At 47.4% G+C, this 18,620-nt stretch overlaps 1 protein-coding gene across 4 annotated transcripts in view; it reads right to left on the bottom strand.

Annotated features, from left to right (window-relative positions):
• CSPP1 (centrosome and spindle pole associated protein 1) overlaps window positions 1–18,620 on the bottom strand; it is a 1,841,309-nt gene that overhangs the window by 762,032 nt on the left and 1,060,657 nt on the right. For all 4 annotated transcript variants that reach the window (XM_069621145.1, XM_069621146.1, XM_069621148.1 and 1 more), the window contains one exon: window positions 13,233–13,323. In XM_069621145.1, the coding sequence (XP_069477246.1) occupies window positions 13,233–13,323 (91 nt within the window). The remainder of the gene's footprint in view (window positions 1–13,232; window positions 13,324–18,620) is intronic.

Genomic DNA, 18,620 nt, shown 5'->3' with positions numbered 1-18,620 from the left:
GCTGGGAGATGGGCAGCTTTTCCCGGAGTTTGCCCAGGAAAGGAGTGATGGAGACTGGGCTATAGTTAGCTGGGCAGGACGGGTCGGCAGGGGGTTTCTTTAGAAGTGGGTGAACAAGGGAGTTCTTCAAGGGTGAGGGGAAGAATCCAGTGGCAAAGGAGTGGTTGCAGAAGTCAGCCAGAGCAGGACCCAGGGTGTGAATGTGATGGTTTTGGAGGAACAGGGGTGAACCGGTTTTGACGGGACTTTCATAGATCAGACTTGTCTAGAAAACTCATCTGGGGAGAACAGGTGAAAGGCAGAGAAGGAGGGAGGAGAGGTGGCCGAAGAAGGGCCGGGGGAAGAGTAGGAAGTAGAGGGAAGGTGGGGCGGTGGCAGAGAAAGGGAGGACAGGATGTCCTGAGTTTTAGAGATGAAATGGATGGTCAGTGCTGTGCAGAGGGCCTGGGAGGGGACAGGAGATGTAGAGACTGCAGCAGGATTGGCCAGCTCCTTGCAGATTTCAAAGAGTTCGGCAGAGTTGCTAGATGCCGCAGAGACATGGGCTTGGATATGGGCTCTCTTCTTGGTGTGGACAGAGAGCCAGTATTGCCTTTGGAGCTGGCAGCAGGCCAGTTTGTCAGAGGATGTACCGGAAGCATGCCATTTCCTCTCAGCGACCCTGCACTTGCGTTTAAGGATGGCGAGGTCTGAGCCATACCCAGAGTTGCACGTGGCTTTGGGCTTCAGGCAGATCTTCATGACAGGGGCAAGAACATCTAAAGTATCAGATACAGCAAAGTGGAGCATGGAAAGGTCTGTGTCATGGTGTGAGTCAGCCAAGGGGGAGGTGGTGGTGGTGAGAAAGTGGCAGACGAAAGCCTCAACTGACACGCTTCATGGGTCGGATAACCGAGAAGGTAGGTGGCAGTGCTGGAGTTGGCTTGGCCTGAGGGGAAGAAAGTGTGAGCTGGGAGTAAAGGAGAAAGTGATCACTCCAAGAGAGCAGAGTGATGAGGGATAGGAAGGGGAAGGTCTGAAGAGATCAGAACATCCAGAGTGTGCCCTGCAGAGTGAGTCGGGCCAGAGGGGAGAATCGTGAAGGTCACGTAAGAGTCTAGAGGAAAGACAAAGTATCCATGTCGGTGTTGAACTCTAAGAAGGAGGAGTTGAGTGGTCAAAACCAGGAGGTAAGAGGAGAGGTCCGCCCACTCAGAGAGGAAGGAGGAGATCTAACCAGGTGGCCGATAGATGGTAGCCACAGTAAAGAAGTGGCCAGGAGAAAGAGAGCCTGCAGACAAGGCATTCATAAAATGAGTACGCTTTTGTGTGGGAATGACAGAGGCAGGAATACACTCAAGGAAAATCAGGGCTACACACCCTCCGAACAGTTGGATCTGGGCCAGAGGATCATGTAGCCATCAGGGAGGACCCATTAGTTCCATATGTATGTGTGTATTGAGCATGACATGATTGTTTATGAGAGTAATGTATGTGTATAGATTGAACTCTGGGATGGGCTGATAGGGTGTTGCACTTAAGTATTTGCACTTTACAACAGATATAAACGGTTATCTTTACAACACTGTAGTTTAGGCGGAATCCATTGCCAGTAGCAAATTGTCCTTAATTTGGAATTTGAACATGTTTTTCTATATCAAATTCATTTCTATAAAACAAAAAAAAAATGTTATTAGGCACCTTTTGAAGCTGTCAGTTCAAATCGCTGGGGGCCCTTTGTTTTTTTTTTATATTAAGGCAAATGAGCAGGCTATCTGCAACAGAAATGTGTTCGATACATTCCTGCCCGTACACTATGGTCAACCCAGATGAGCCTAGTTGTTGTCCCTCAGGCTCGACACATGCAGATTGTAGGGCCGGGAGGTTTGGGGGGGTCAGGCTTTTCCTGGCCTGGATCTCACCTACTCTCCTGGCAGAGATGATGGCCACAAGGAAAGCGGTCTTCTAAGACAGGACAGGAACTTGAGCAGAGTCTGATGCATCGGCTCGAATGGGACCCACCCCCCCCGATGGGCCTAGTCAGCACCATGTTGAGTTCCCACGACGGGGCAGGCACCTTCACTGGCGGGAATGAACAGAACAGTCCTTTGATAAACTCCTTCACTAGATGGTGCAACCAAAGAGAAGACCATCCCGGAGACCTGGTCTATCAGGCAAGAGCTGCCAGATGCACCTTGATGGAGGCGTGCACCAGTCCCGACCTAGCAAACGTCAACAAGTGAGGATGGTCCTGGAGGGGGCGGGGGAGGGTGTGGGGGGCCATGACCCTCAGAGGGTTAATCTTCTGCGACCGGCACAAAGTCACGAAATGCTTCCATTTGTTTTCGTAACACTTCAGAGTCGACGACACACTGGCCTTGGCGAGGACCTCCCTGCAGTCCGCAGGCAGCTTGTACCCACTGAACTCTAATGCTGCAGGAGCCAGGTCTTCAGGTTCAGCGATCCGGGATCGTTGTGCAGGATTGCGCCTTCTTCCCTGGTGAGAAGATCCACGACCACCAGCAACTTGACTGGAGGGACCTTCCCAAGGGAATGAGAATGCACCCCTCCCTTCCACGCGGAGGGAACCTGCTGGTAAACCTCTGGCACTTGGTGTACGTCACCATCGCAAACAGATCGATCTGGGACTGCCCCACCTGAGAAAGAGGTTTTCCACTTGATCCTGCCGAAGCTCCCATTCATGGCAAGAGCGCAGCTCCATGATGAGGGAGTCGGGGACAGTGTTTTTGACTCCCGCCAGGTGAAAGGGAATGAGTAACATCCCCTGGGCAACAGCCCAGTGCTGCAACTCGTGCGCCTCTCTGGAGAGCGCCAGAGATCGGGTGCCCCCCCCGCTTCTGGATGTAAAACATTGTGGTGGTATGGTCTGTGAAGACCCTCACCACTTCGCCCTTGAGGGACAGCAGAACCGACTTGAGGGCCCAGAACAAAGCCATACTTCCAGGACGTTTATGTAATGAGTATTCTCCCCCGGCAGCCTCTGGAGTGGAGACATCCAGTGTTTGCTCCCCACCCCTCCAGGGAAGTGTCTGTTGTGACTGTCTCCTGGTACGGGGGACTCTGGACATCTGTGCCTCTGGCGATGTTGGAGCGCACACCCCACCACTTAACACTCAACGCAACTCCTCGTCGAGCATGATCCTGTCCTTGAAGCTTCCAGACACCTGGATCCAACCGGAGTCCAGGAATTCCTGGCGCAGTCGCATCCGCAACCTGCAGAATCAGACCAGGTAGATACAGGACGACAGCATGCCGAGCAGCGACTTGATGGTCCTTACCGTAGTGATCTTCAGTGCCAACAGCCATTGCACCTTGCCCAAAATGGCCACTATCCTCTCCTCCGACAGAGCCGCTAGGCAGGATACAGTGTTGAGCCTGGACCCCAGTAACGCTGTGTTCTGCGATGGAGTCGAGCAGGATTTTGCATAGTTCACCGAGAACCTTAGATCAGTCAGCAACCGGACGGTTCGCTCTGTGTCATCGACGGCGATGTACTTTGACTTGGCCTGGATGAGAAAGTCGTTGAGTTATGGGTACACATGAATTCCCCTTAGTTGCAGGTGGGCTGCCACCAAAGCCAGGCACTTCGTAAAGACTATGGGTGCCGACTTCAGTCCAAAGGGGAGAGCCTTGAACTGGTAGTGCCTCCCTTGTACGACAAAGCGCAAGAACTTGCAATGTTTTACGTGAATGGGGTCGTGGAAGGACAAGTCCTCTAGATCCAACGGTGACAGAAAGTCTCCCTCCTCCAGTTGGCCGAGCACGTGCTGCAACATGACCATCCTGAATTTCTTGGACTTGATGTACTTGTTGAGTCGTCATAGGTCAAGAATGGGCCTGCAGCCCTCTGTCTTCTTTCTTACTAGGAAAGTATCTTGAGTAAACTTCGGAGCTCCAGAGTTGCTTTGGAACCAGCTCTATCGCCCCTTTTCTATGGCCCGAACCTCCAGCAGCAGCTGAGGAATGTGTTGTTCCTGCCGGGCCACTGGTTGTATTCTCTGACACTTTCGCTGAAACTCCAAAGTGGGTCCGTGGGCAAGAGCATCCAGCACCCATCGATGGGTGGAGAAGTTTTCCCACACGCTGATGAAGTTTGTCAGCCGGCATCCCACCAGGGTGCAGGGGTGGGGGCCAGATGTCCCAGCCAGTTCAATCCTGCTTGGAGGCAAGGGTGCCGCCGTGGGAGCCTTGACTACGGCGGCCACCCCTGAAGGCCTTGGAATGACCCCTGTAGGCTTCCTGGGCCGTGGAACGGCAGGGCTGGCAGTAAGAGGATGATCCACCGCCAAAACTCTTCGAAGATCTACCCGACTTTCCTCCTGAGGAGCGAAAGGACGGACAGTGCTGTTGCAGCGTTCCCAGGGCACGGGCCGTCTCCGTGTCAGTCTTGATGGCCTGAAGTGATTAGTCGACAGCCTTGCCGAAAAGGTTGTCAACATCGAACGGCATGTCCAGGACCCTCGTCTGGACCTCTTGTCTGATGTTGGTGGCCGCAATGTGGGCCATGGTGATGGCGTGGTCCGACACCACCACACCTTCCTGAAGGATCTCCATTGCCTCTACCCACTTAGCCTCGAGGAGGAAATCCAGGATCAGAGCCATCTTGTACCATAGCTGTTATGAAAAAGTACAATTCTTTGTTAAGGTACAATCATTAGTGTCCCAAGTAAGAAACTAACAGACACACAAGCCTTTCACCTGAGGTTAGAATTAAGGATGGAGGCTGGTAATAGTAGTTCAGTAATCTGGTTGGATGTTGAGGCTCTGTACCGTTTTCCAGATGTAAATAGAAATCCCCCTGAGAATCCCCAGGTGGCCCGGCTAAGAAGCTTGATCATCGGGACGATCTCAGGAAAACCCCCATTGGGGGGAAAAAACCCTGGGGAGCTGCTAGAGTGCGTGGGCTCCTTGAGATGTCCCAGTGATGGAGGTTAGTCTATCCCGGGAGTCTGGTGTGGATCTATAGGGTCCGGTCCTGACCTGAGACGCCGGAATCACTGATCAGTATGAAAGAGGAAAACAGAGCAATGAAGTCGAGATACTTGGTAAAGTAGGAAATTATATTTTGAGCCCTGAAGTCTTAACCACACGTTAGGATGACAGTGAGTTGTTGAATTGAGAAAGGCTGAAATCTTAGTGAAGACAGTAGTATTGAATGAAGGAAGATAGGAAGAGAGAGACAATTAGTAACAGTCTATGATATAGATGTAAATAGACTGATCCGAAATGACTGTTTGGTAATAATCGCCTACCCGATTGCGGAATGAACCGGCTCTAAAGAAGGCGGTCTCAGATGGTCTTGTTGTGAAACCAAAGACTATATCAGACTAATTGTGTCTAAAGCGGATGAGGAAACTATAATTAGACCTTAAAGAAAGAACACCCACTTTCTATAAAACAAAGAAGGATAACTGCCTACCAGAATAGAACCTGGTGGAAAATGCAAATCTTAAGTGAGATGGACGGGGCTTATGAGCTTCCGGCCCGAGCGGCTTCTGCCGACTAACGTTACCAGCTGGAACCGTGGAGTTCTAAACAAATCAAACAATCATACAGCTTTTGAAATAACGAACAAGAGACGAGGAACGGACAGTAAGCAAGTTAAGGTATCAAGAGATGGAATTCCCTAACACGAACTTAAGCCTCGTTTGCGGGCTCCTAAGAGAGTAGCAACGCGTCTTCTTCCTGGTTCAGCGCAATAATATGCAGAGGGGGGAGCGATCCAGGAGTGCAGCATTGCATCCTGGGAGTCAACCACTAGACTGCTGCTGGTGCTGCAGCAGGTTGAAAGTACCGCCATGTTAGAGGCCATGTTGGAATCCGGTGGTATCTTATGATTTCTAGTGAGAATCGTTACAATAGCTCCCAGTCGTACCTGGCCAGGATCACCAAGGCGTTGGCCACCTTGACCGTCGTCGCCGCAGAGTAAATTATCTTCCGTCCTACGGCGTCCAAATTCTTCCCCTCGCCGTCCGGGGGGACAGAGGCTGATGACGACGGGTTGGACGACGACTTCCTAGCCGCAGTCGAGACCACCAAGTCTGACAATGGTTGTGACCGCAGACATTTGGGTGCCGGTTCCGGCACCCAGTATTTCTTTTGTAGCCGGTCCCTCTTCACCGGGGCTGATGCAGGGTTCTTCAGCAGCACCAGCCCCTCATCCCAGACGTCGTCCAGGAGTGGTACCGAGAGAAAGGTCTTTTTTTCGCCCCCTGGCGCTGATACAGGATGTCCTCCTTCTCGTCCGTGGTGAGCTGGAAGAGTTCCGACGCACGGGTGATCATGGAGGGGAAGGAACCCACTTTGTCCGGTGGCGAAGCCCTTAGTGGCAGAAATATTTGACCTTCAGTGTCAGTCATCCCCGTGTCCCTAGGGGGAGGGTAGCGACGGTTGGAGTCGAGGCGTAGGGGGTCTCCTTTTCTTCAGCGGTGGTGGTGGCCCTGGTGTGAATCTCCGACACCAGTGTGTGGAGGGTCAAGAGAATAACCTGCAACAGATCTCTGGGAGGTGCCTGGGGAACATGGTCGCTGGGCCCAGCGCCTATGCCGTCCCCACTAACATCGCCATCGTCACCCCTCCGGCAGGCATCTCCTCGACGCTCTCATCGTCGTCACCCCCCTCCTCTGGGATGTGTGGACGGAATCTATGTCCATCTCGTTGGGCGAAGAAATGTCCGTGCCCTTGAGATCTTCCCCCACATCCCCCTTCTTCGGGTCCCGAGGGGTCGGATTGGGGTTAAGGTCCGGCATCCTCTTCTCCAGAGTCTTCTCCACAGGTTTGGCCGAAGCCTCTCGTCTGGGAGGAAGAGCCATCCTGACCGCCATCAGGGTACCCGGGACCGGGTCAGCCCCTTTCACCTTTGAGAGGGCGGCAGCAACCATCTGGATGGACGAGGACAATTTGGCATGGATCACCTGGGCCTTAACCGGAAGGTTGGACACCTTATCCTGCTTGGCTTTCTACAGGTTCTCTCACAGCTTCCCCGGGGTAGCTGACTTCCTCTTTTACGAAGAACAGGAGCGATGGCTGGAGATCAAGGCTGATTGAGACTATGAACGCGCCCTTACCGTTGCGTGACCAGTTTGTGCTGCGACCCCGACGGAAGCAGACTTGCGGTGCTTTGCCTTGACTTGGGACCTCACGGATGGAGCGCCCTCAAAAGGTCTTAGAAGCCTGTTCTGTCTGGCTGGATCCAGATGAGGCATGCCCCTGTGGACCACACGGGGTAGAGGCCCTGGCTTTGAGCCACGCCACCAGTCTGATGTGCCGTTCCTACGTGTGCTTGAAAAGCCACGGCAGATCTCACAATCTTCTTCCTTGTGCGTCGGGTGAAGACAATAAAGGCACTGGGAAGACTTGTTGTCCGTGAAAACAATCCGCAAACCGCAGCTATTGCAAAGCTTGAAGAGGGAAGCCCCGTCCGTCTCCTCTGACATAATCCGGCACAGTGTAGGCCTGAAGGCCTTCTGGAAATTTCCAAGAAGAAAACACTGTACGATTTTGCCCTTGAGGGGCGGCGAAAGATGCCGAAAAACTGGTCCCCATTAATCGGATGGGTAAACGATGGAGCACATGGGCTCGATTGAACAAAATAGGGGTTTTCCCAGCCAAAAAAGTGTGAAAAAAACGCAGAAAGTTCCAAAAGTGAAACACAAAGACTCCCAACACTTGAAAGTGCAGTAAAAATCTGAAGATGTCTGCCAGAGAAGGAGCTTAGGGAGACGGCAGTCATTGGCTGGGGGAAGCATGACACAGAGCTCAGTGACTGGTTTAGAGGAGAAAGACAGTTTATAAACTAAAGTGAAACTGTTTTTTCTTTTACCGAGGATTCCCAGCCTGACGAAAGGGAATATTCATGAGCATGTGAATCCATGCCAGACCCCATGCTGGAGAACCAGAGCGTTATACCATTAAACTGTATTGTACCATTCACTATTTACGATAACTCAAACAAAAGGAAATACAATTATTGTGTTTAATTGGTAGTCTTGGTAGCCAACACATGTTTCGACCCATTAAACTCAGGTCTTCTTCAGGGGTTCAACAACTATTTAATGAGTGGCAACTTGCTGATCCACTTACCATTCCATTAAACATGCACATTTGGATGTCATCATACATGCGGAACGCCGCGGACGATTTTACAGTTGGCAGATGGGATTAAACGTACCCATCAATAGAATTAGGTTCTTTTGAAGATTGTTTTCCTAGTACAACAACACGATTATACGTGGAGCATATACAATTTATAAGTGAACTAATATCACCTAAAACCATGGCAATGTTTTGGTTTTGAAGATTAACTAATTTGGAATAGCTATTAGCAGCACACTTTTCTATGCGGGAACTATTGGTGCTTTGCCACAGACCATTGAGAACGAGACTCCAAACTTGCGCATTTCATTGAATATGATAAGTGGATCAGCAAGTGTCCACTCATTAAGTAGTTGCTGAAGACCTGAAGAAGACCTGATAATTACGGGTCGAAACACGTGTTGGCTACCAATTAAACACAATAATTGCATTTCCTTTTGTTTGAGTTATCGTTAATAGCGAATAATAGAATACAGTTTTTGCAGGGTATAGCGCTCCGGTTTCATAGTATAACATATGTTTTTCCTTTTTTGGTGACCTTGGGCTAGAGTCACGGTCTATGACCAATGCATTCCCACCAACAGAATTAGGTTAGTTCCTTCTATAGTAATCGTCCATAGCTCGATGGAGCAATAGCCCCAAGATCCTCTGTTTATGAAGATAGAAGCTAGAGTAAACAACAAGGGAACAGAGAGAAAAGCAACTTAGAGTGCAGGATATTACGGAGTCAATCTACTATAGACGAAGAGTTAATACTGAGTTAAAAGGAGCAAGTGGGGGTTCTGCACTCCCAAGAGAAAGAATCATTTAAGTAGTACTTGTTAGGGAGAATTTTCATTCTATGGCTAATTTCCCCTAGCTAGTGAGTGCCTCAGCAGCTTTGCTGGATTTCTGGAGTTAATTTTTTCCACCTGGTAAGAGTGTGAGCTTATCCCCCACTCTTACCTGTGTTTTGCCATGTGTATTTCAACTGTTTTTGTGATTGTGGACTCTGGAGTACACCACTTCAGTAACCCCACTCTCTGTGTGTTGCACAGCACCTTCAGTGCAGTGACACAGAGTTGTCTTAGACTTGCCACTGACTCAATTTTCTGGGGCTGACTACTGTCCCCCAGAAAAGGGTAAAGTTGCCATTAACTTTACATAGTCACTTTTAACACAGATCCAGTACACCCCATCTTATATGGAGTATTGGGGAGGGTTAATTCTTAGCCCTTTTTATCTGTGCCTCTTGGAGCATTGTTTCGTTCCCTTAACATTAAGACTCGGCTGGTGGCAGTGGTATCTACCCTAATATTCCTACCGCGATTATATTACATAACGTGGTAACATTTTAGGTTATTTTAGTAGCGTCAAACTTTAAACCCGCTTGCCCAAATACTTTTTATTTCGACTCCGGTTGGGTTTAAATCGCCATTTCTTTTCGTTAATATCCTTCTTTGGTCTTTCTTTGCGCGGCAAACCAGGTTTGCCTCCTTTGTTCGCCGACCTTTGGTGGGCTTCTGACCTCTGCATCAGAACTCAAATTTGAGGTAAAAAGTTACCAAAATCTGTGACTTCTAGTCAAAGAGAAGTGACCAGAGTAACCATTTAAATTGGGAATATATACATTTAGAGAATACATTTGATGCATTAAGTTGCTACTGTATTGCCCTATACCAATGTATTACTCACCACTCTAAGCAATGTTTTAGGAGCCAATGTATTACCCCCTTCTGCTACTTTTGACAGAGTTGCTACTGTTTTGCCCTATGCTAATACATTACCTACCACCTTGAGCAATGATTTAGGAGCCAATGTACTACCTCCTGCCACCACCAAAGTATTGGGGGACACCCCTCCTTCTGCTAAGGTGGGCAAAGCTGCGAACGTATTGCCTAAACTGCCTCATCCCTATGTATCACCTTCTGCTGCCACCAACGTCTTATTTACAGGCCGCAAGGACCTGCTCTCTTTCGAGGATGACAGTCTCGCTACTATCTGCAGAAACCAAACCTCTATCTAGAACTGCTATCCTTGGTGATTTCAACCTCGGCTTGAACGACCCAGCGGACTCTTATGCTCTGTCCCTTGCAAAGTCCTCAAGTGCCATGGGCTTTAAGAACTACAGCTGCAAACCTACACATTAAAAGTCGGACACTTGACTGGCTGGCAGAATGTAACAGCAGCATCAAGATACTAACCAACCTACCATGCCCTTGGTCAGATCATAACATTATCTCTTATGCCATTCCTGTGCATAATCCCCTGACACAAGCTCCTCCAATCCACTCTAACTAGCAAAACTCACAACATTACCTACCCCACTATCCTCCCTCTATAGGCACCTCTCCCCACTCCTGATCTACTTCCTCGCGACCCAAGTGACCTGGTCAACTTATAATCACACCCTACTTCAAGCTTTCGGGATACTTGCCCCACTACATGAGCATAAACCTAAACCTTTAGCTCACCTAAATATATGGTTTACAGCCAACCTGAAAACCCTACATTCCACTAAGCGCGCATCACAAACGTCCTGGAGAAAGGCTTGATCAGACTAACAAAGTCCTATTCACTTCCCTATCCAAATATTACAAAGTAGCCATCTGCAAAGCAAAAAAAGAATGCTGTAATGACAGAATCAATGATGCCAAATCAAGCTCCAGAAGGCTTTTCACCATACTGCGCGAACTGGAAACCCCAACTGCCCCACCAACCTTTTCTCACAAGAACTATACCTGGTGCACTAGTATCCAAAAGCCACTATGATAAATTAGTGACACTCCAAATGAAAATCCAATAAAAAAAAAAAGACAAACGCATGCTCTCAGACATGCCTCCTCCACTCCCACAAGTGCCTCAAAACTGCACGGTTCAACTGTTTGACTTTGCTCGGGTCTCCATTCTGGAAGTAAAGAAAATCATCCGTTGTCTCAAACCATCCAGATGCCAAGGCGACATATGCCCGGCTTTGGTCATCAAAGACTGCGGCGCCGAACTAGCCCCCTATATCACGGCCACTGCCAATTCCTCCTTCACCACTGGTATGGTCCCCACTAATGTCAAAGAGGCATCGGTCCTCCCCCTTCTAAAACAACCAACTCTTGACCGCAGCAGCCCAACGAACTATCGTCCCATCACAACTGTCTTATTCATACTGAACATTTTGGATAGAGTAGCCTATGTGCAGATTCAAAAACACTTAAAATGTAACAATCTCCTTGGCTTGCAACAACTGAATCAGCTCTTCTTGATTTAAAGATTCAAATGGACGAATGCATCGACAACTGCAAACTTGCCCTCTCAGCCACCTTAGTGGACCATGAAACATTATGCCTTCACCTGGCATCAGCAGCTCACTTCTTCCCCCAAGGCGATAACCTGGATCATATAATTTGTGTTCAACAGAACCATGAGAGTTTTCTCAGCATCAGCATCAGCAGACCCGGCGCCTGTCACCTGTGGTGTCCCCCAAGGCTTCTGCATCCCTCTCATGCTTTACAATATCTTCTACACTAACTATGCAGACGATATCCAAATTCTCATTCCCATCACTGGCAACTATGACACCGACTCTAGGACACTGAACTCAGTCTACCAAAGCATCCAGGCTTGGATGGCCATGCATGCCCTCTACCTCAACGATGACAAGACAGAGCTCCTACTCGTTGGTTCTCACAGCAGAATAAACAAACAGGACAAATCCTACGCTTCCTTCACAATAGAAACTCCATTCCTATCTCCAAAGCTGTAAAAACCTTGGGAGTATGCCTAGATGCCACACTAACGCTAAGCAGGTCAGTGCAATAGCATCTTCCTCAGCCTACACCACTAAATGAATCAATGCCAGCAGACACTTCTTATCCACCGACAGCTGCCTTACCTTAGCCAGAGCCCTTATCCTATCAAGACTCGACTACTGCAATGCCCTCTTTGCTGGAACCGCCTCCAGTAATTTAAAGAAACTTCAAGTTATCCAAAAGAAAGCTCTTAGATCAGCACTGAATATCCAGAAAAAATACCACATCTCGACTGCCAGAAGGAATACCGACTGGCTCCCCATTAGAGAGAGAATCGACTTCAAAGGCCTCACCATCGCAAACAAATGCTTAGCCAATAATGCCCCTAAATACCTAACCAAGAAGTTTAAGAAAACGCAAGCTGTTAGACCAACTAGATCGTCCCAGGCGAACATGCTTCCGACGCCAACATTTAAACTTCAAAAATCGGGAGGACGTAGCTTTCCTCTAGTAGCAGCCAAACATTGGAATGCCTTACCTGCCCAACTTAGAGATACCTTCTACTGGTCGTTCAGGAAAAAAAGTTAAAAGTGACTGTTCACACTAGACAAACAACATTAACATATCCCCTCCTGAGGATGGCACCAGGATACAGTAACATTGCTTTACATCCTCCACAGCAACCTTATGTGACTTCCTCCACTGTAACTGAACTTTTACAAGCACTGTACATAGCCCCGACCCCGTGTTTGCGTTGTTCCTAGTGCAACCCATGTCAGTCTGCAACAGCGCCTTGATGCCTACGGGGTTGGTGGGCCATACAAATACACAAATAAATAATAATTCAACTGAAACATTCATAACAGTTTGCATCTAAACAAAAAGGCTTCATTTTTGGTGGGATTCATTACAAAATGTGGGCATGTTATTCTTGTAAATCTTGCAGATTGTCATCCTATATTTCTTGATAAAGAAAAGTGGAAATATTTGGAGCAATCACCTGGCTGCATTTTATATTTAACATTAACTGATGCCAAGTGGGGACAGAACACTTCAAATAAAAAAAATATAATGGACATCAGTAAATGTAACAATGCCAAATGCTGCCATTTGGGAAAAGAGGTAGCCAAGGTCGTGCATTCTCGAACTAGAAGACAAGAGAAAACAAATTTGTATTTAATTTATTAAACATGAATACATGTTTTTCATTTCCTGAGTCACCTTATAAGTTTCAATGCCTTTTGGCAATTTCTTTTGCGGGGCTAACATAATCTGTGCTCCGAATGATTTTAACTTCTCTCCCACCCAGTCCAAGACCTCATGTCAGAAACTCCTGTTAGAAACCTCTGGCAAACAAGATAAACATTGAGATCTCCCAGCAGAGGGAAGAGAGTAAAAGCAATTGGGTATACTTACACAGTGTTATCTGATGAATGTGGCTGCACAACCTGCCTCACAGGAACTTGGACAAAAGGTGCAGGATGAACACCCATCATTCCAGGGTTATCTATAGAGCAAAAGGAACAAATGCATGTCATAATGGCGAAGTACAAAATAAATGACAAACATGCAAAAAGTGACTCTCTCGTACATTGGTAGTCTCTGCTTCCCAACTTGTTGGGACATTATATAGCAACCTAATGTGGGGTATCAGCAATGAGAGGCAAACAAGGTTGTGTCATTCTCAAAATCAGACATTTCATTAAACAAAATTGTGTTGGGGAAAACACCTTGTTAGCCCTATTCTATAGAGGAATTTCCCTGCTGCAAAACAAAACTAAGGGTCTGCCAAGTTCAAATAGTCAGTAACTTGAGAGCTGTCATTATGTCAAAACATTCTAAGCTGCCCCTCTCGCTAGAAATAAACAACGAAGGGGACAAGGACATGTCGGACTGGATATTTTCTAAACAGTGGTCACAACCAAAATTATAAGGATAAATCCAACAAATGCAACCCCCAAGGAAAGATCCTTGAATCCAGAGGGCGAGTTCTTGTTGGGTCGTTCTACTGGACTCGCACAGTTCTTGTTCAAATAATGAATTCCTTAACAGTCTTTCTTTAATATGATCAGACAAATTCCCAGACAGTCGCTCTTCACTTTGATCAATCAATAATTTCCATAACATCTTTTCTTTAACTTGGTTAAACAAATTCCATGATAGTCTTTCTTTTGGTAACTTTTGCAGATTGTCTGGTATACTCTCCTGCCAGGTGTCTTACCACAATGTCCAAACTGTATACAACTTCAGGTGCCTGCTATGCTATTCTACTTGCCAGAACTTTTATTTCAATGTTCATTTGTCATAGTAGCGTATTTCCGAAGGTGCTTGACACTTGCTTCAGTATTCCCCAATTGCATCTCATGCACCTATATTTTCTTGTGGTTTTCTGTTGCACTTCGCAAGGTCAACATTCAAATATTCTGCTTGTTGTATATTTAAATAGGGTTGGACTTTATCTGCATTCAACCCCATTTGGTATATTGTCTTTATTTGCAACTTTGTAACATCCAGTCACTTGTTCACACGCACGTCAGTATGTCCCAGGATCCCCAGAGACCTTGGGCAGACTCACTGGTCGTTCATTGCATCCAGACTCCTGGCGTGCCTTTGCAAAGAAGACTCTTCACTGGATCGGTTTCCCACACAATGCAGATATTTCCTCAGCGTTTCCTTCAGCTCTGCTGTCACTCACCGGCTTCCCTCTGTGGCTTGAACCGGAGAACGATGCCTCCCGGAACAAACACCTCCAGGAGCTCCGCTGTGGCTCCCCATTATCCCGCAGTCCCTCGGTTTTGCCTGCTGTGCCTTTCTTCCTCTCTTGCCACGTGGGTAGGTGAGCCTTGCGTTCAAGCAGTTGCCAGGCTACAGACGTCGTCTTCCTTGCTGCTTTCTCCTGCACAACGGACCAGAGTCTCAATGCCTTTTTAAATATCCTGCGCACCTTAGGGCCAGTGGAACAACTAGCCTCTGTGTTAGGATTCAGGCTTCTCTTCTGCATAGACTTCTCCCTCCTCTTCCTTGTCTCAGTACTTGTGGTTTTATGGGAATTTAAGTCCCTAGCGGTTATTGGGCTTTATTGATGTTGTTCAAAAGTCTCAAAAAGCTACATCAAAACCAGAAGATGTCATGGATTGTGAATGGATATGTCAGACAGGGTTTGATTAGAGGGATTCATAGAAAAGGTTTTCTGCCCTTAACTATAGGAGCAAACTGTTAAGTCACAATAAGTCACTAAAGACTTGGGTATTAGAGGGTCTTCAGAGGAAAGGGGGAAATACCACATCTCACCCAATGGAGTCACCACCTCCCCCTGGCCATTGACTCCTCCCATGTGATCCTCCCTCATATGGCCGCCTCCAGGGTCAGGATCAGGTAGCGCCTGCCATCCCCTGGCCACATGGGAGGAGGTCAACAGAGGGGAATCTGATTAGTCCACCGGATTCATCACACTATTTACTGGGGAGGTGGTGCAGCATATGTAAGATGGTTTCAAGTGAATCGGATATGCATTACGTCCATGCCAAAGGACACATTCTCACTTGGAAGAAATATCCAGGGAATAATGCCTACAGAACAATTGGGGAATAGCTTACGTGGCTGCCGACAGGGCTCAGAAAGGGGAACAAGCTTTTGCAAAGCTACTAATGTTGTGGAATGTGCATATAGTCTCTCTGGACTAGCAAGACCATGCAAAATGCTTTAAAAAAGGCACAACAATTTAACTGGAAATTGTGACATTGGCTGCCATCAGACTAGGTGAACCACCAACATAACTAAAAAGGTTGTGTGACCTGTGAAAGGTCTGGTCCTGGCCAAATCAAACGTTAAGGTCCTTACCACATCCAAGTTATTCTCAGCCTCTTCTGCTGGGGAACCAGGCAACCTAGGCTGAAGACCAGGTAAGCAAATCTGGTTAAATTAAAAACAAGCAAGCGACTGGAGTACTATCTGTGGAGGAGCTGCCCGGGTATCAATAGCGGCACATTACAAGATGCATGCCATTAAGCTCCTCCACAGATGGCAATATGACCCCCAGATTGTCCAAAATGTACCAAACAGGAAGTCCACTTTGTTGGTGCCAGTTTGGGGAGCGGGCAGACTACTGCCACACAGAGGTGGGCGTGCCCCAACGCCCAGACATATTGGAATGAAGTCCTTAGCTCGATTAAAAGGGTGGATGGGATCACTAGGGAAATTACCCCACTTCTGGTCTTATTTGACCTTAAAAAATCTGAAGGGGAGATGAACAAAATAAGGGGCAGTGCGGCCAGGGTCATGCTAGCCGCAAGAGCATGCTTAACCACCAAATGGAACGCAATCACACTCCCTAGCCTGCAGGAGTGGATAGGGGTGACGACCAACATACACAATGGAGTGAATTACTGCTGCCCTCCACGGAAAAGCTGCCCGGAGCGAAATTATGTGGTGTGATTTTGTAAGAGAGTACTTGACTGAACCCACCTCGGAAACTGAATTACAGGAACAATGAACCGTGCGGAACACACCTACTACTACTCCTGACACAGGAGATGCTACTGGGTGGCCCATGACCCTGAAACTACTGTCTCATTGCTACTCGAACTTTACAAACACTAATATATATGCAGACTTAATACCTTCTTTAACACTAGATCGCACCAGAATAATGCAAATTGTACAACTCCTAATTCAGAAACTGCTCGGGGGGTTGGTGAAGGGAGCGGGTGGGAAGGGGAAAACCTATCAGTTGGAAAGTTGCGTTCATTGGATGAAGCTCACTGTGGTACGGAAACGTGAAATATAGACAAACTTGAAAATGTTATATGTGTAGCAGTAAGCCAATTATGTTGTATTGTTGAAAACTTAATAAAACTTAAATTTTGAATTTTTTTTTTTAAAACAAGCAGGACAGCTGGTAAAGAGACAACTGTCTTTTTGACCCCTCTATTAGAAAACCGAAAAAGGCCCCTTAAGAGGGAGCCTGTAACTCGCCCACCCACCAGGCAAAATGACTGCCACTAATGACGGGGTCTACCAGGAAAGGGTTGCATGTGTTAATAACCCCGCAAAAATATTGGTATACGAGATTCTAAGATGGCCGCCGACACCAGATAGAAGAGTGTTGACGGTGCTCCGGAGCCCCTCTGCCTAGAAACGCAGAGCCACCACCCCAAATAGGCGAAAAAGAGGCGAAAAAAGAGAAAAAGGATTAGCAAGTGGGGGGAGCATACCAGACGGGGCCCCCGTGAACAATATTCAAAACACAAGGGCAGAGGAATCAAGGACGGGAAAAGCGCGGGCCCGGCCCAGAACCTGGAGGATGGGACCGGAGCCCACCAAGAGGAGGGGGTGAGCCGAGACTAAGACCCGAAGCGCGGCTCGCCACCTAGGATTGCATCTCGCTGACCTGGGTAGGAGAGTACTGCAGGGAGCTGCGAGCGAGGAGTGCAGGCAGTGACGGAGGAGACAGCAGAGTCGGCAGCTCGGCGAGGCCGGGAGGCAGGGGCATAGGAGACCCATAAAATCTGTCTGGGGGGGACAGGGGACACCTTGGGGACATTGTTTTTTAATTTATTTGTTGTGACTTAGTCAAAGAACTCGACTTTTCACAAAATTAAAACAGCAGTACGTATTAAATTACACATATCACTGTATAAAATAAGAGAAAAAGAAAGAAAACCGAAGAAAATTAAGAAAAAGAAAAGCAGTTTAGAGTATAAAATCCTCCCAGCGTTAGACCTTTAGGGAGATCTTCTATAATACTCTCACCTGCACTTTAAGTGCAGATGCTTTATGGAGTTTTGCCAACCCTTCCTATCCTATTCCCCTTGAACCCTCAATGATGGAACATGAGTTTTCCCCTTTACAGCAGTGTATGGGCTGCAATCATACATCGGCACCAGGGTATTCACTGGATTTACATGGATAGCGGCACAAGTTCTGTTTTGAATCTCGAGGCTCTGCTTTATTTTTTTCTGGGTCACCCAGATGGTTTATGGTGGCCTCTATTAAAACTTGTCTACAACTCATTCAGCTGGTGGTGGGTACCAAAAATGCAGTTGCATCCCTATTTTAAAACCAGCGTTGGCAACGCCAACCGTATGAGCTTTAATGTAGGCATGGAAAAGGCCCTTACCAAGCACCGCCATAGTGGTATTAGGTACCCATTGATGGTAGCAGCTGCAAAATGGTGCAAGTACCTGAACATTTAATAGCAGTGCCTGGCAAATGCCCAATACGTATAGACAAGCAAACACTTGCCATTGCTGGTTTTTAGCAGGACCTCAGTGAAGGAAATACATAGTGCTAATAGAGTGATTGATTGATTATTTGTATAGTGCCTATGCACAATGTGTTTCAAAGCGCTTCAAAGGTGGGAGGGAGCATGGGAGTAATGCAGTTACATTCCTACAGGTCCTTGAAACAATTAAGAATGTGAAGAATAACCATCATAATCAGCCTGACAACATTTCGGATAGTGCAAGTGCAATGAACAATTAAGGAGAAAAGGAGTGGAGGAAGGCATCTCTGAATAAGTCATTTGTATTACACCAGTAGTATGTTCCCAGCTCCAATTAAGTTATTAACTACAAAGGGCTTTGTAGTAAACACCCCTAAGTCAGTGGCTTGATCTAAACCAGAACTGCCATTTTATGTGCCCTTTATAGATCATTCCAGTGTTTTTTTAAAGGAATAGGTTATGACGTAAAATGAGTCTGCGGCCCGAGTGGCATCCATCCATCCAAACACCCATGAAAGTTTCTAAGATAGCCCAAATAACATGATGCTGTGTCACAAGGCAAGATGCCGCGCACCCTGGCA

This window comes from Ambystoma mexicanum, chromosome 5q (genome assembly GCF_040938575.1).
Source record: "Ambystoma mexicanum isolate Mex_15411 chromosome 5q, UKY_AmexF1_1, whole genome shotgun sequence".
NCBI lineage: Eukaryota > Metazoa > Chordata > Amphibia > Caudata > Ambystomatidae > Ambystoma > Ambystoma mexicanum.
This window is presented reverse-complemented; position numbering and strand designations above follow the sequence as displayed.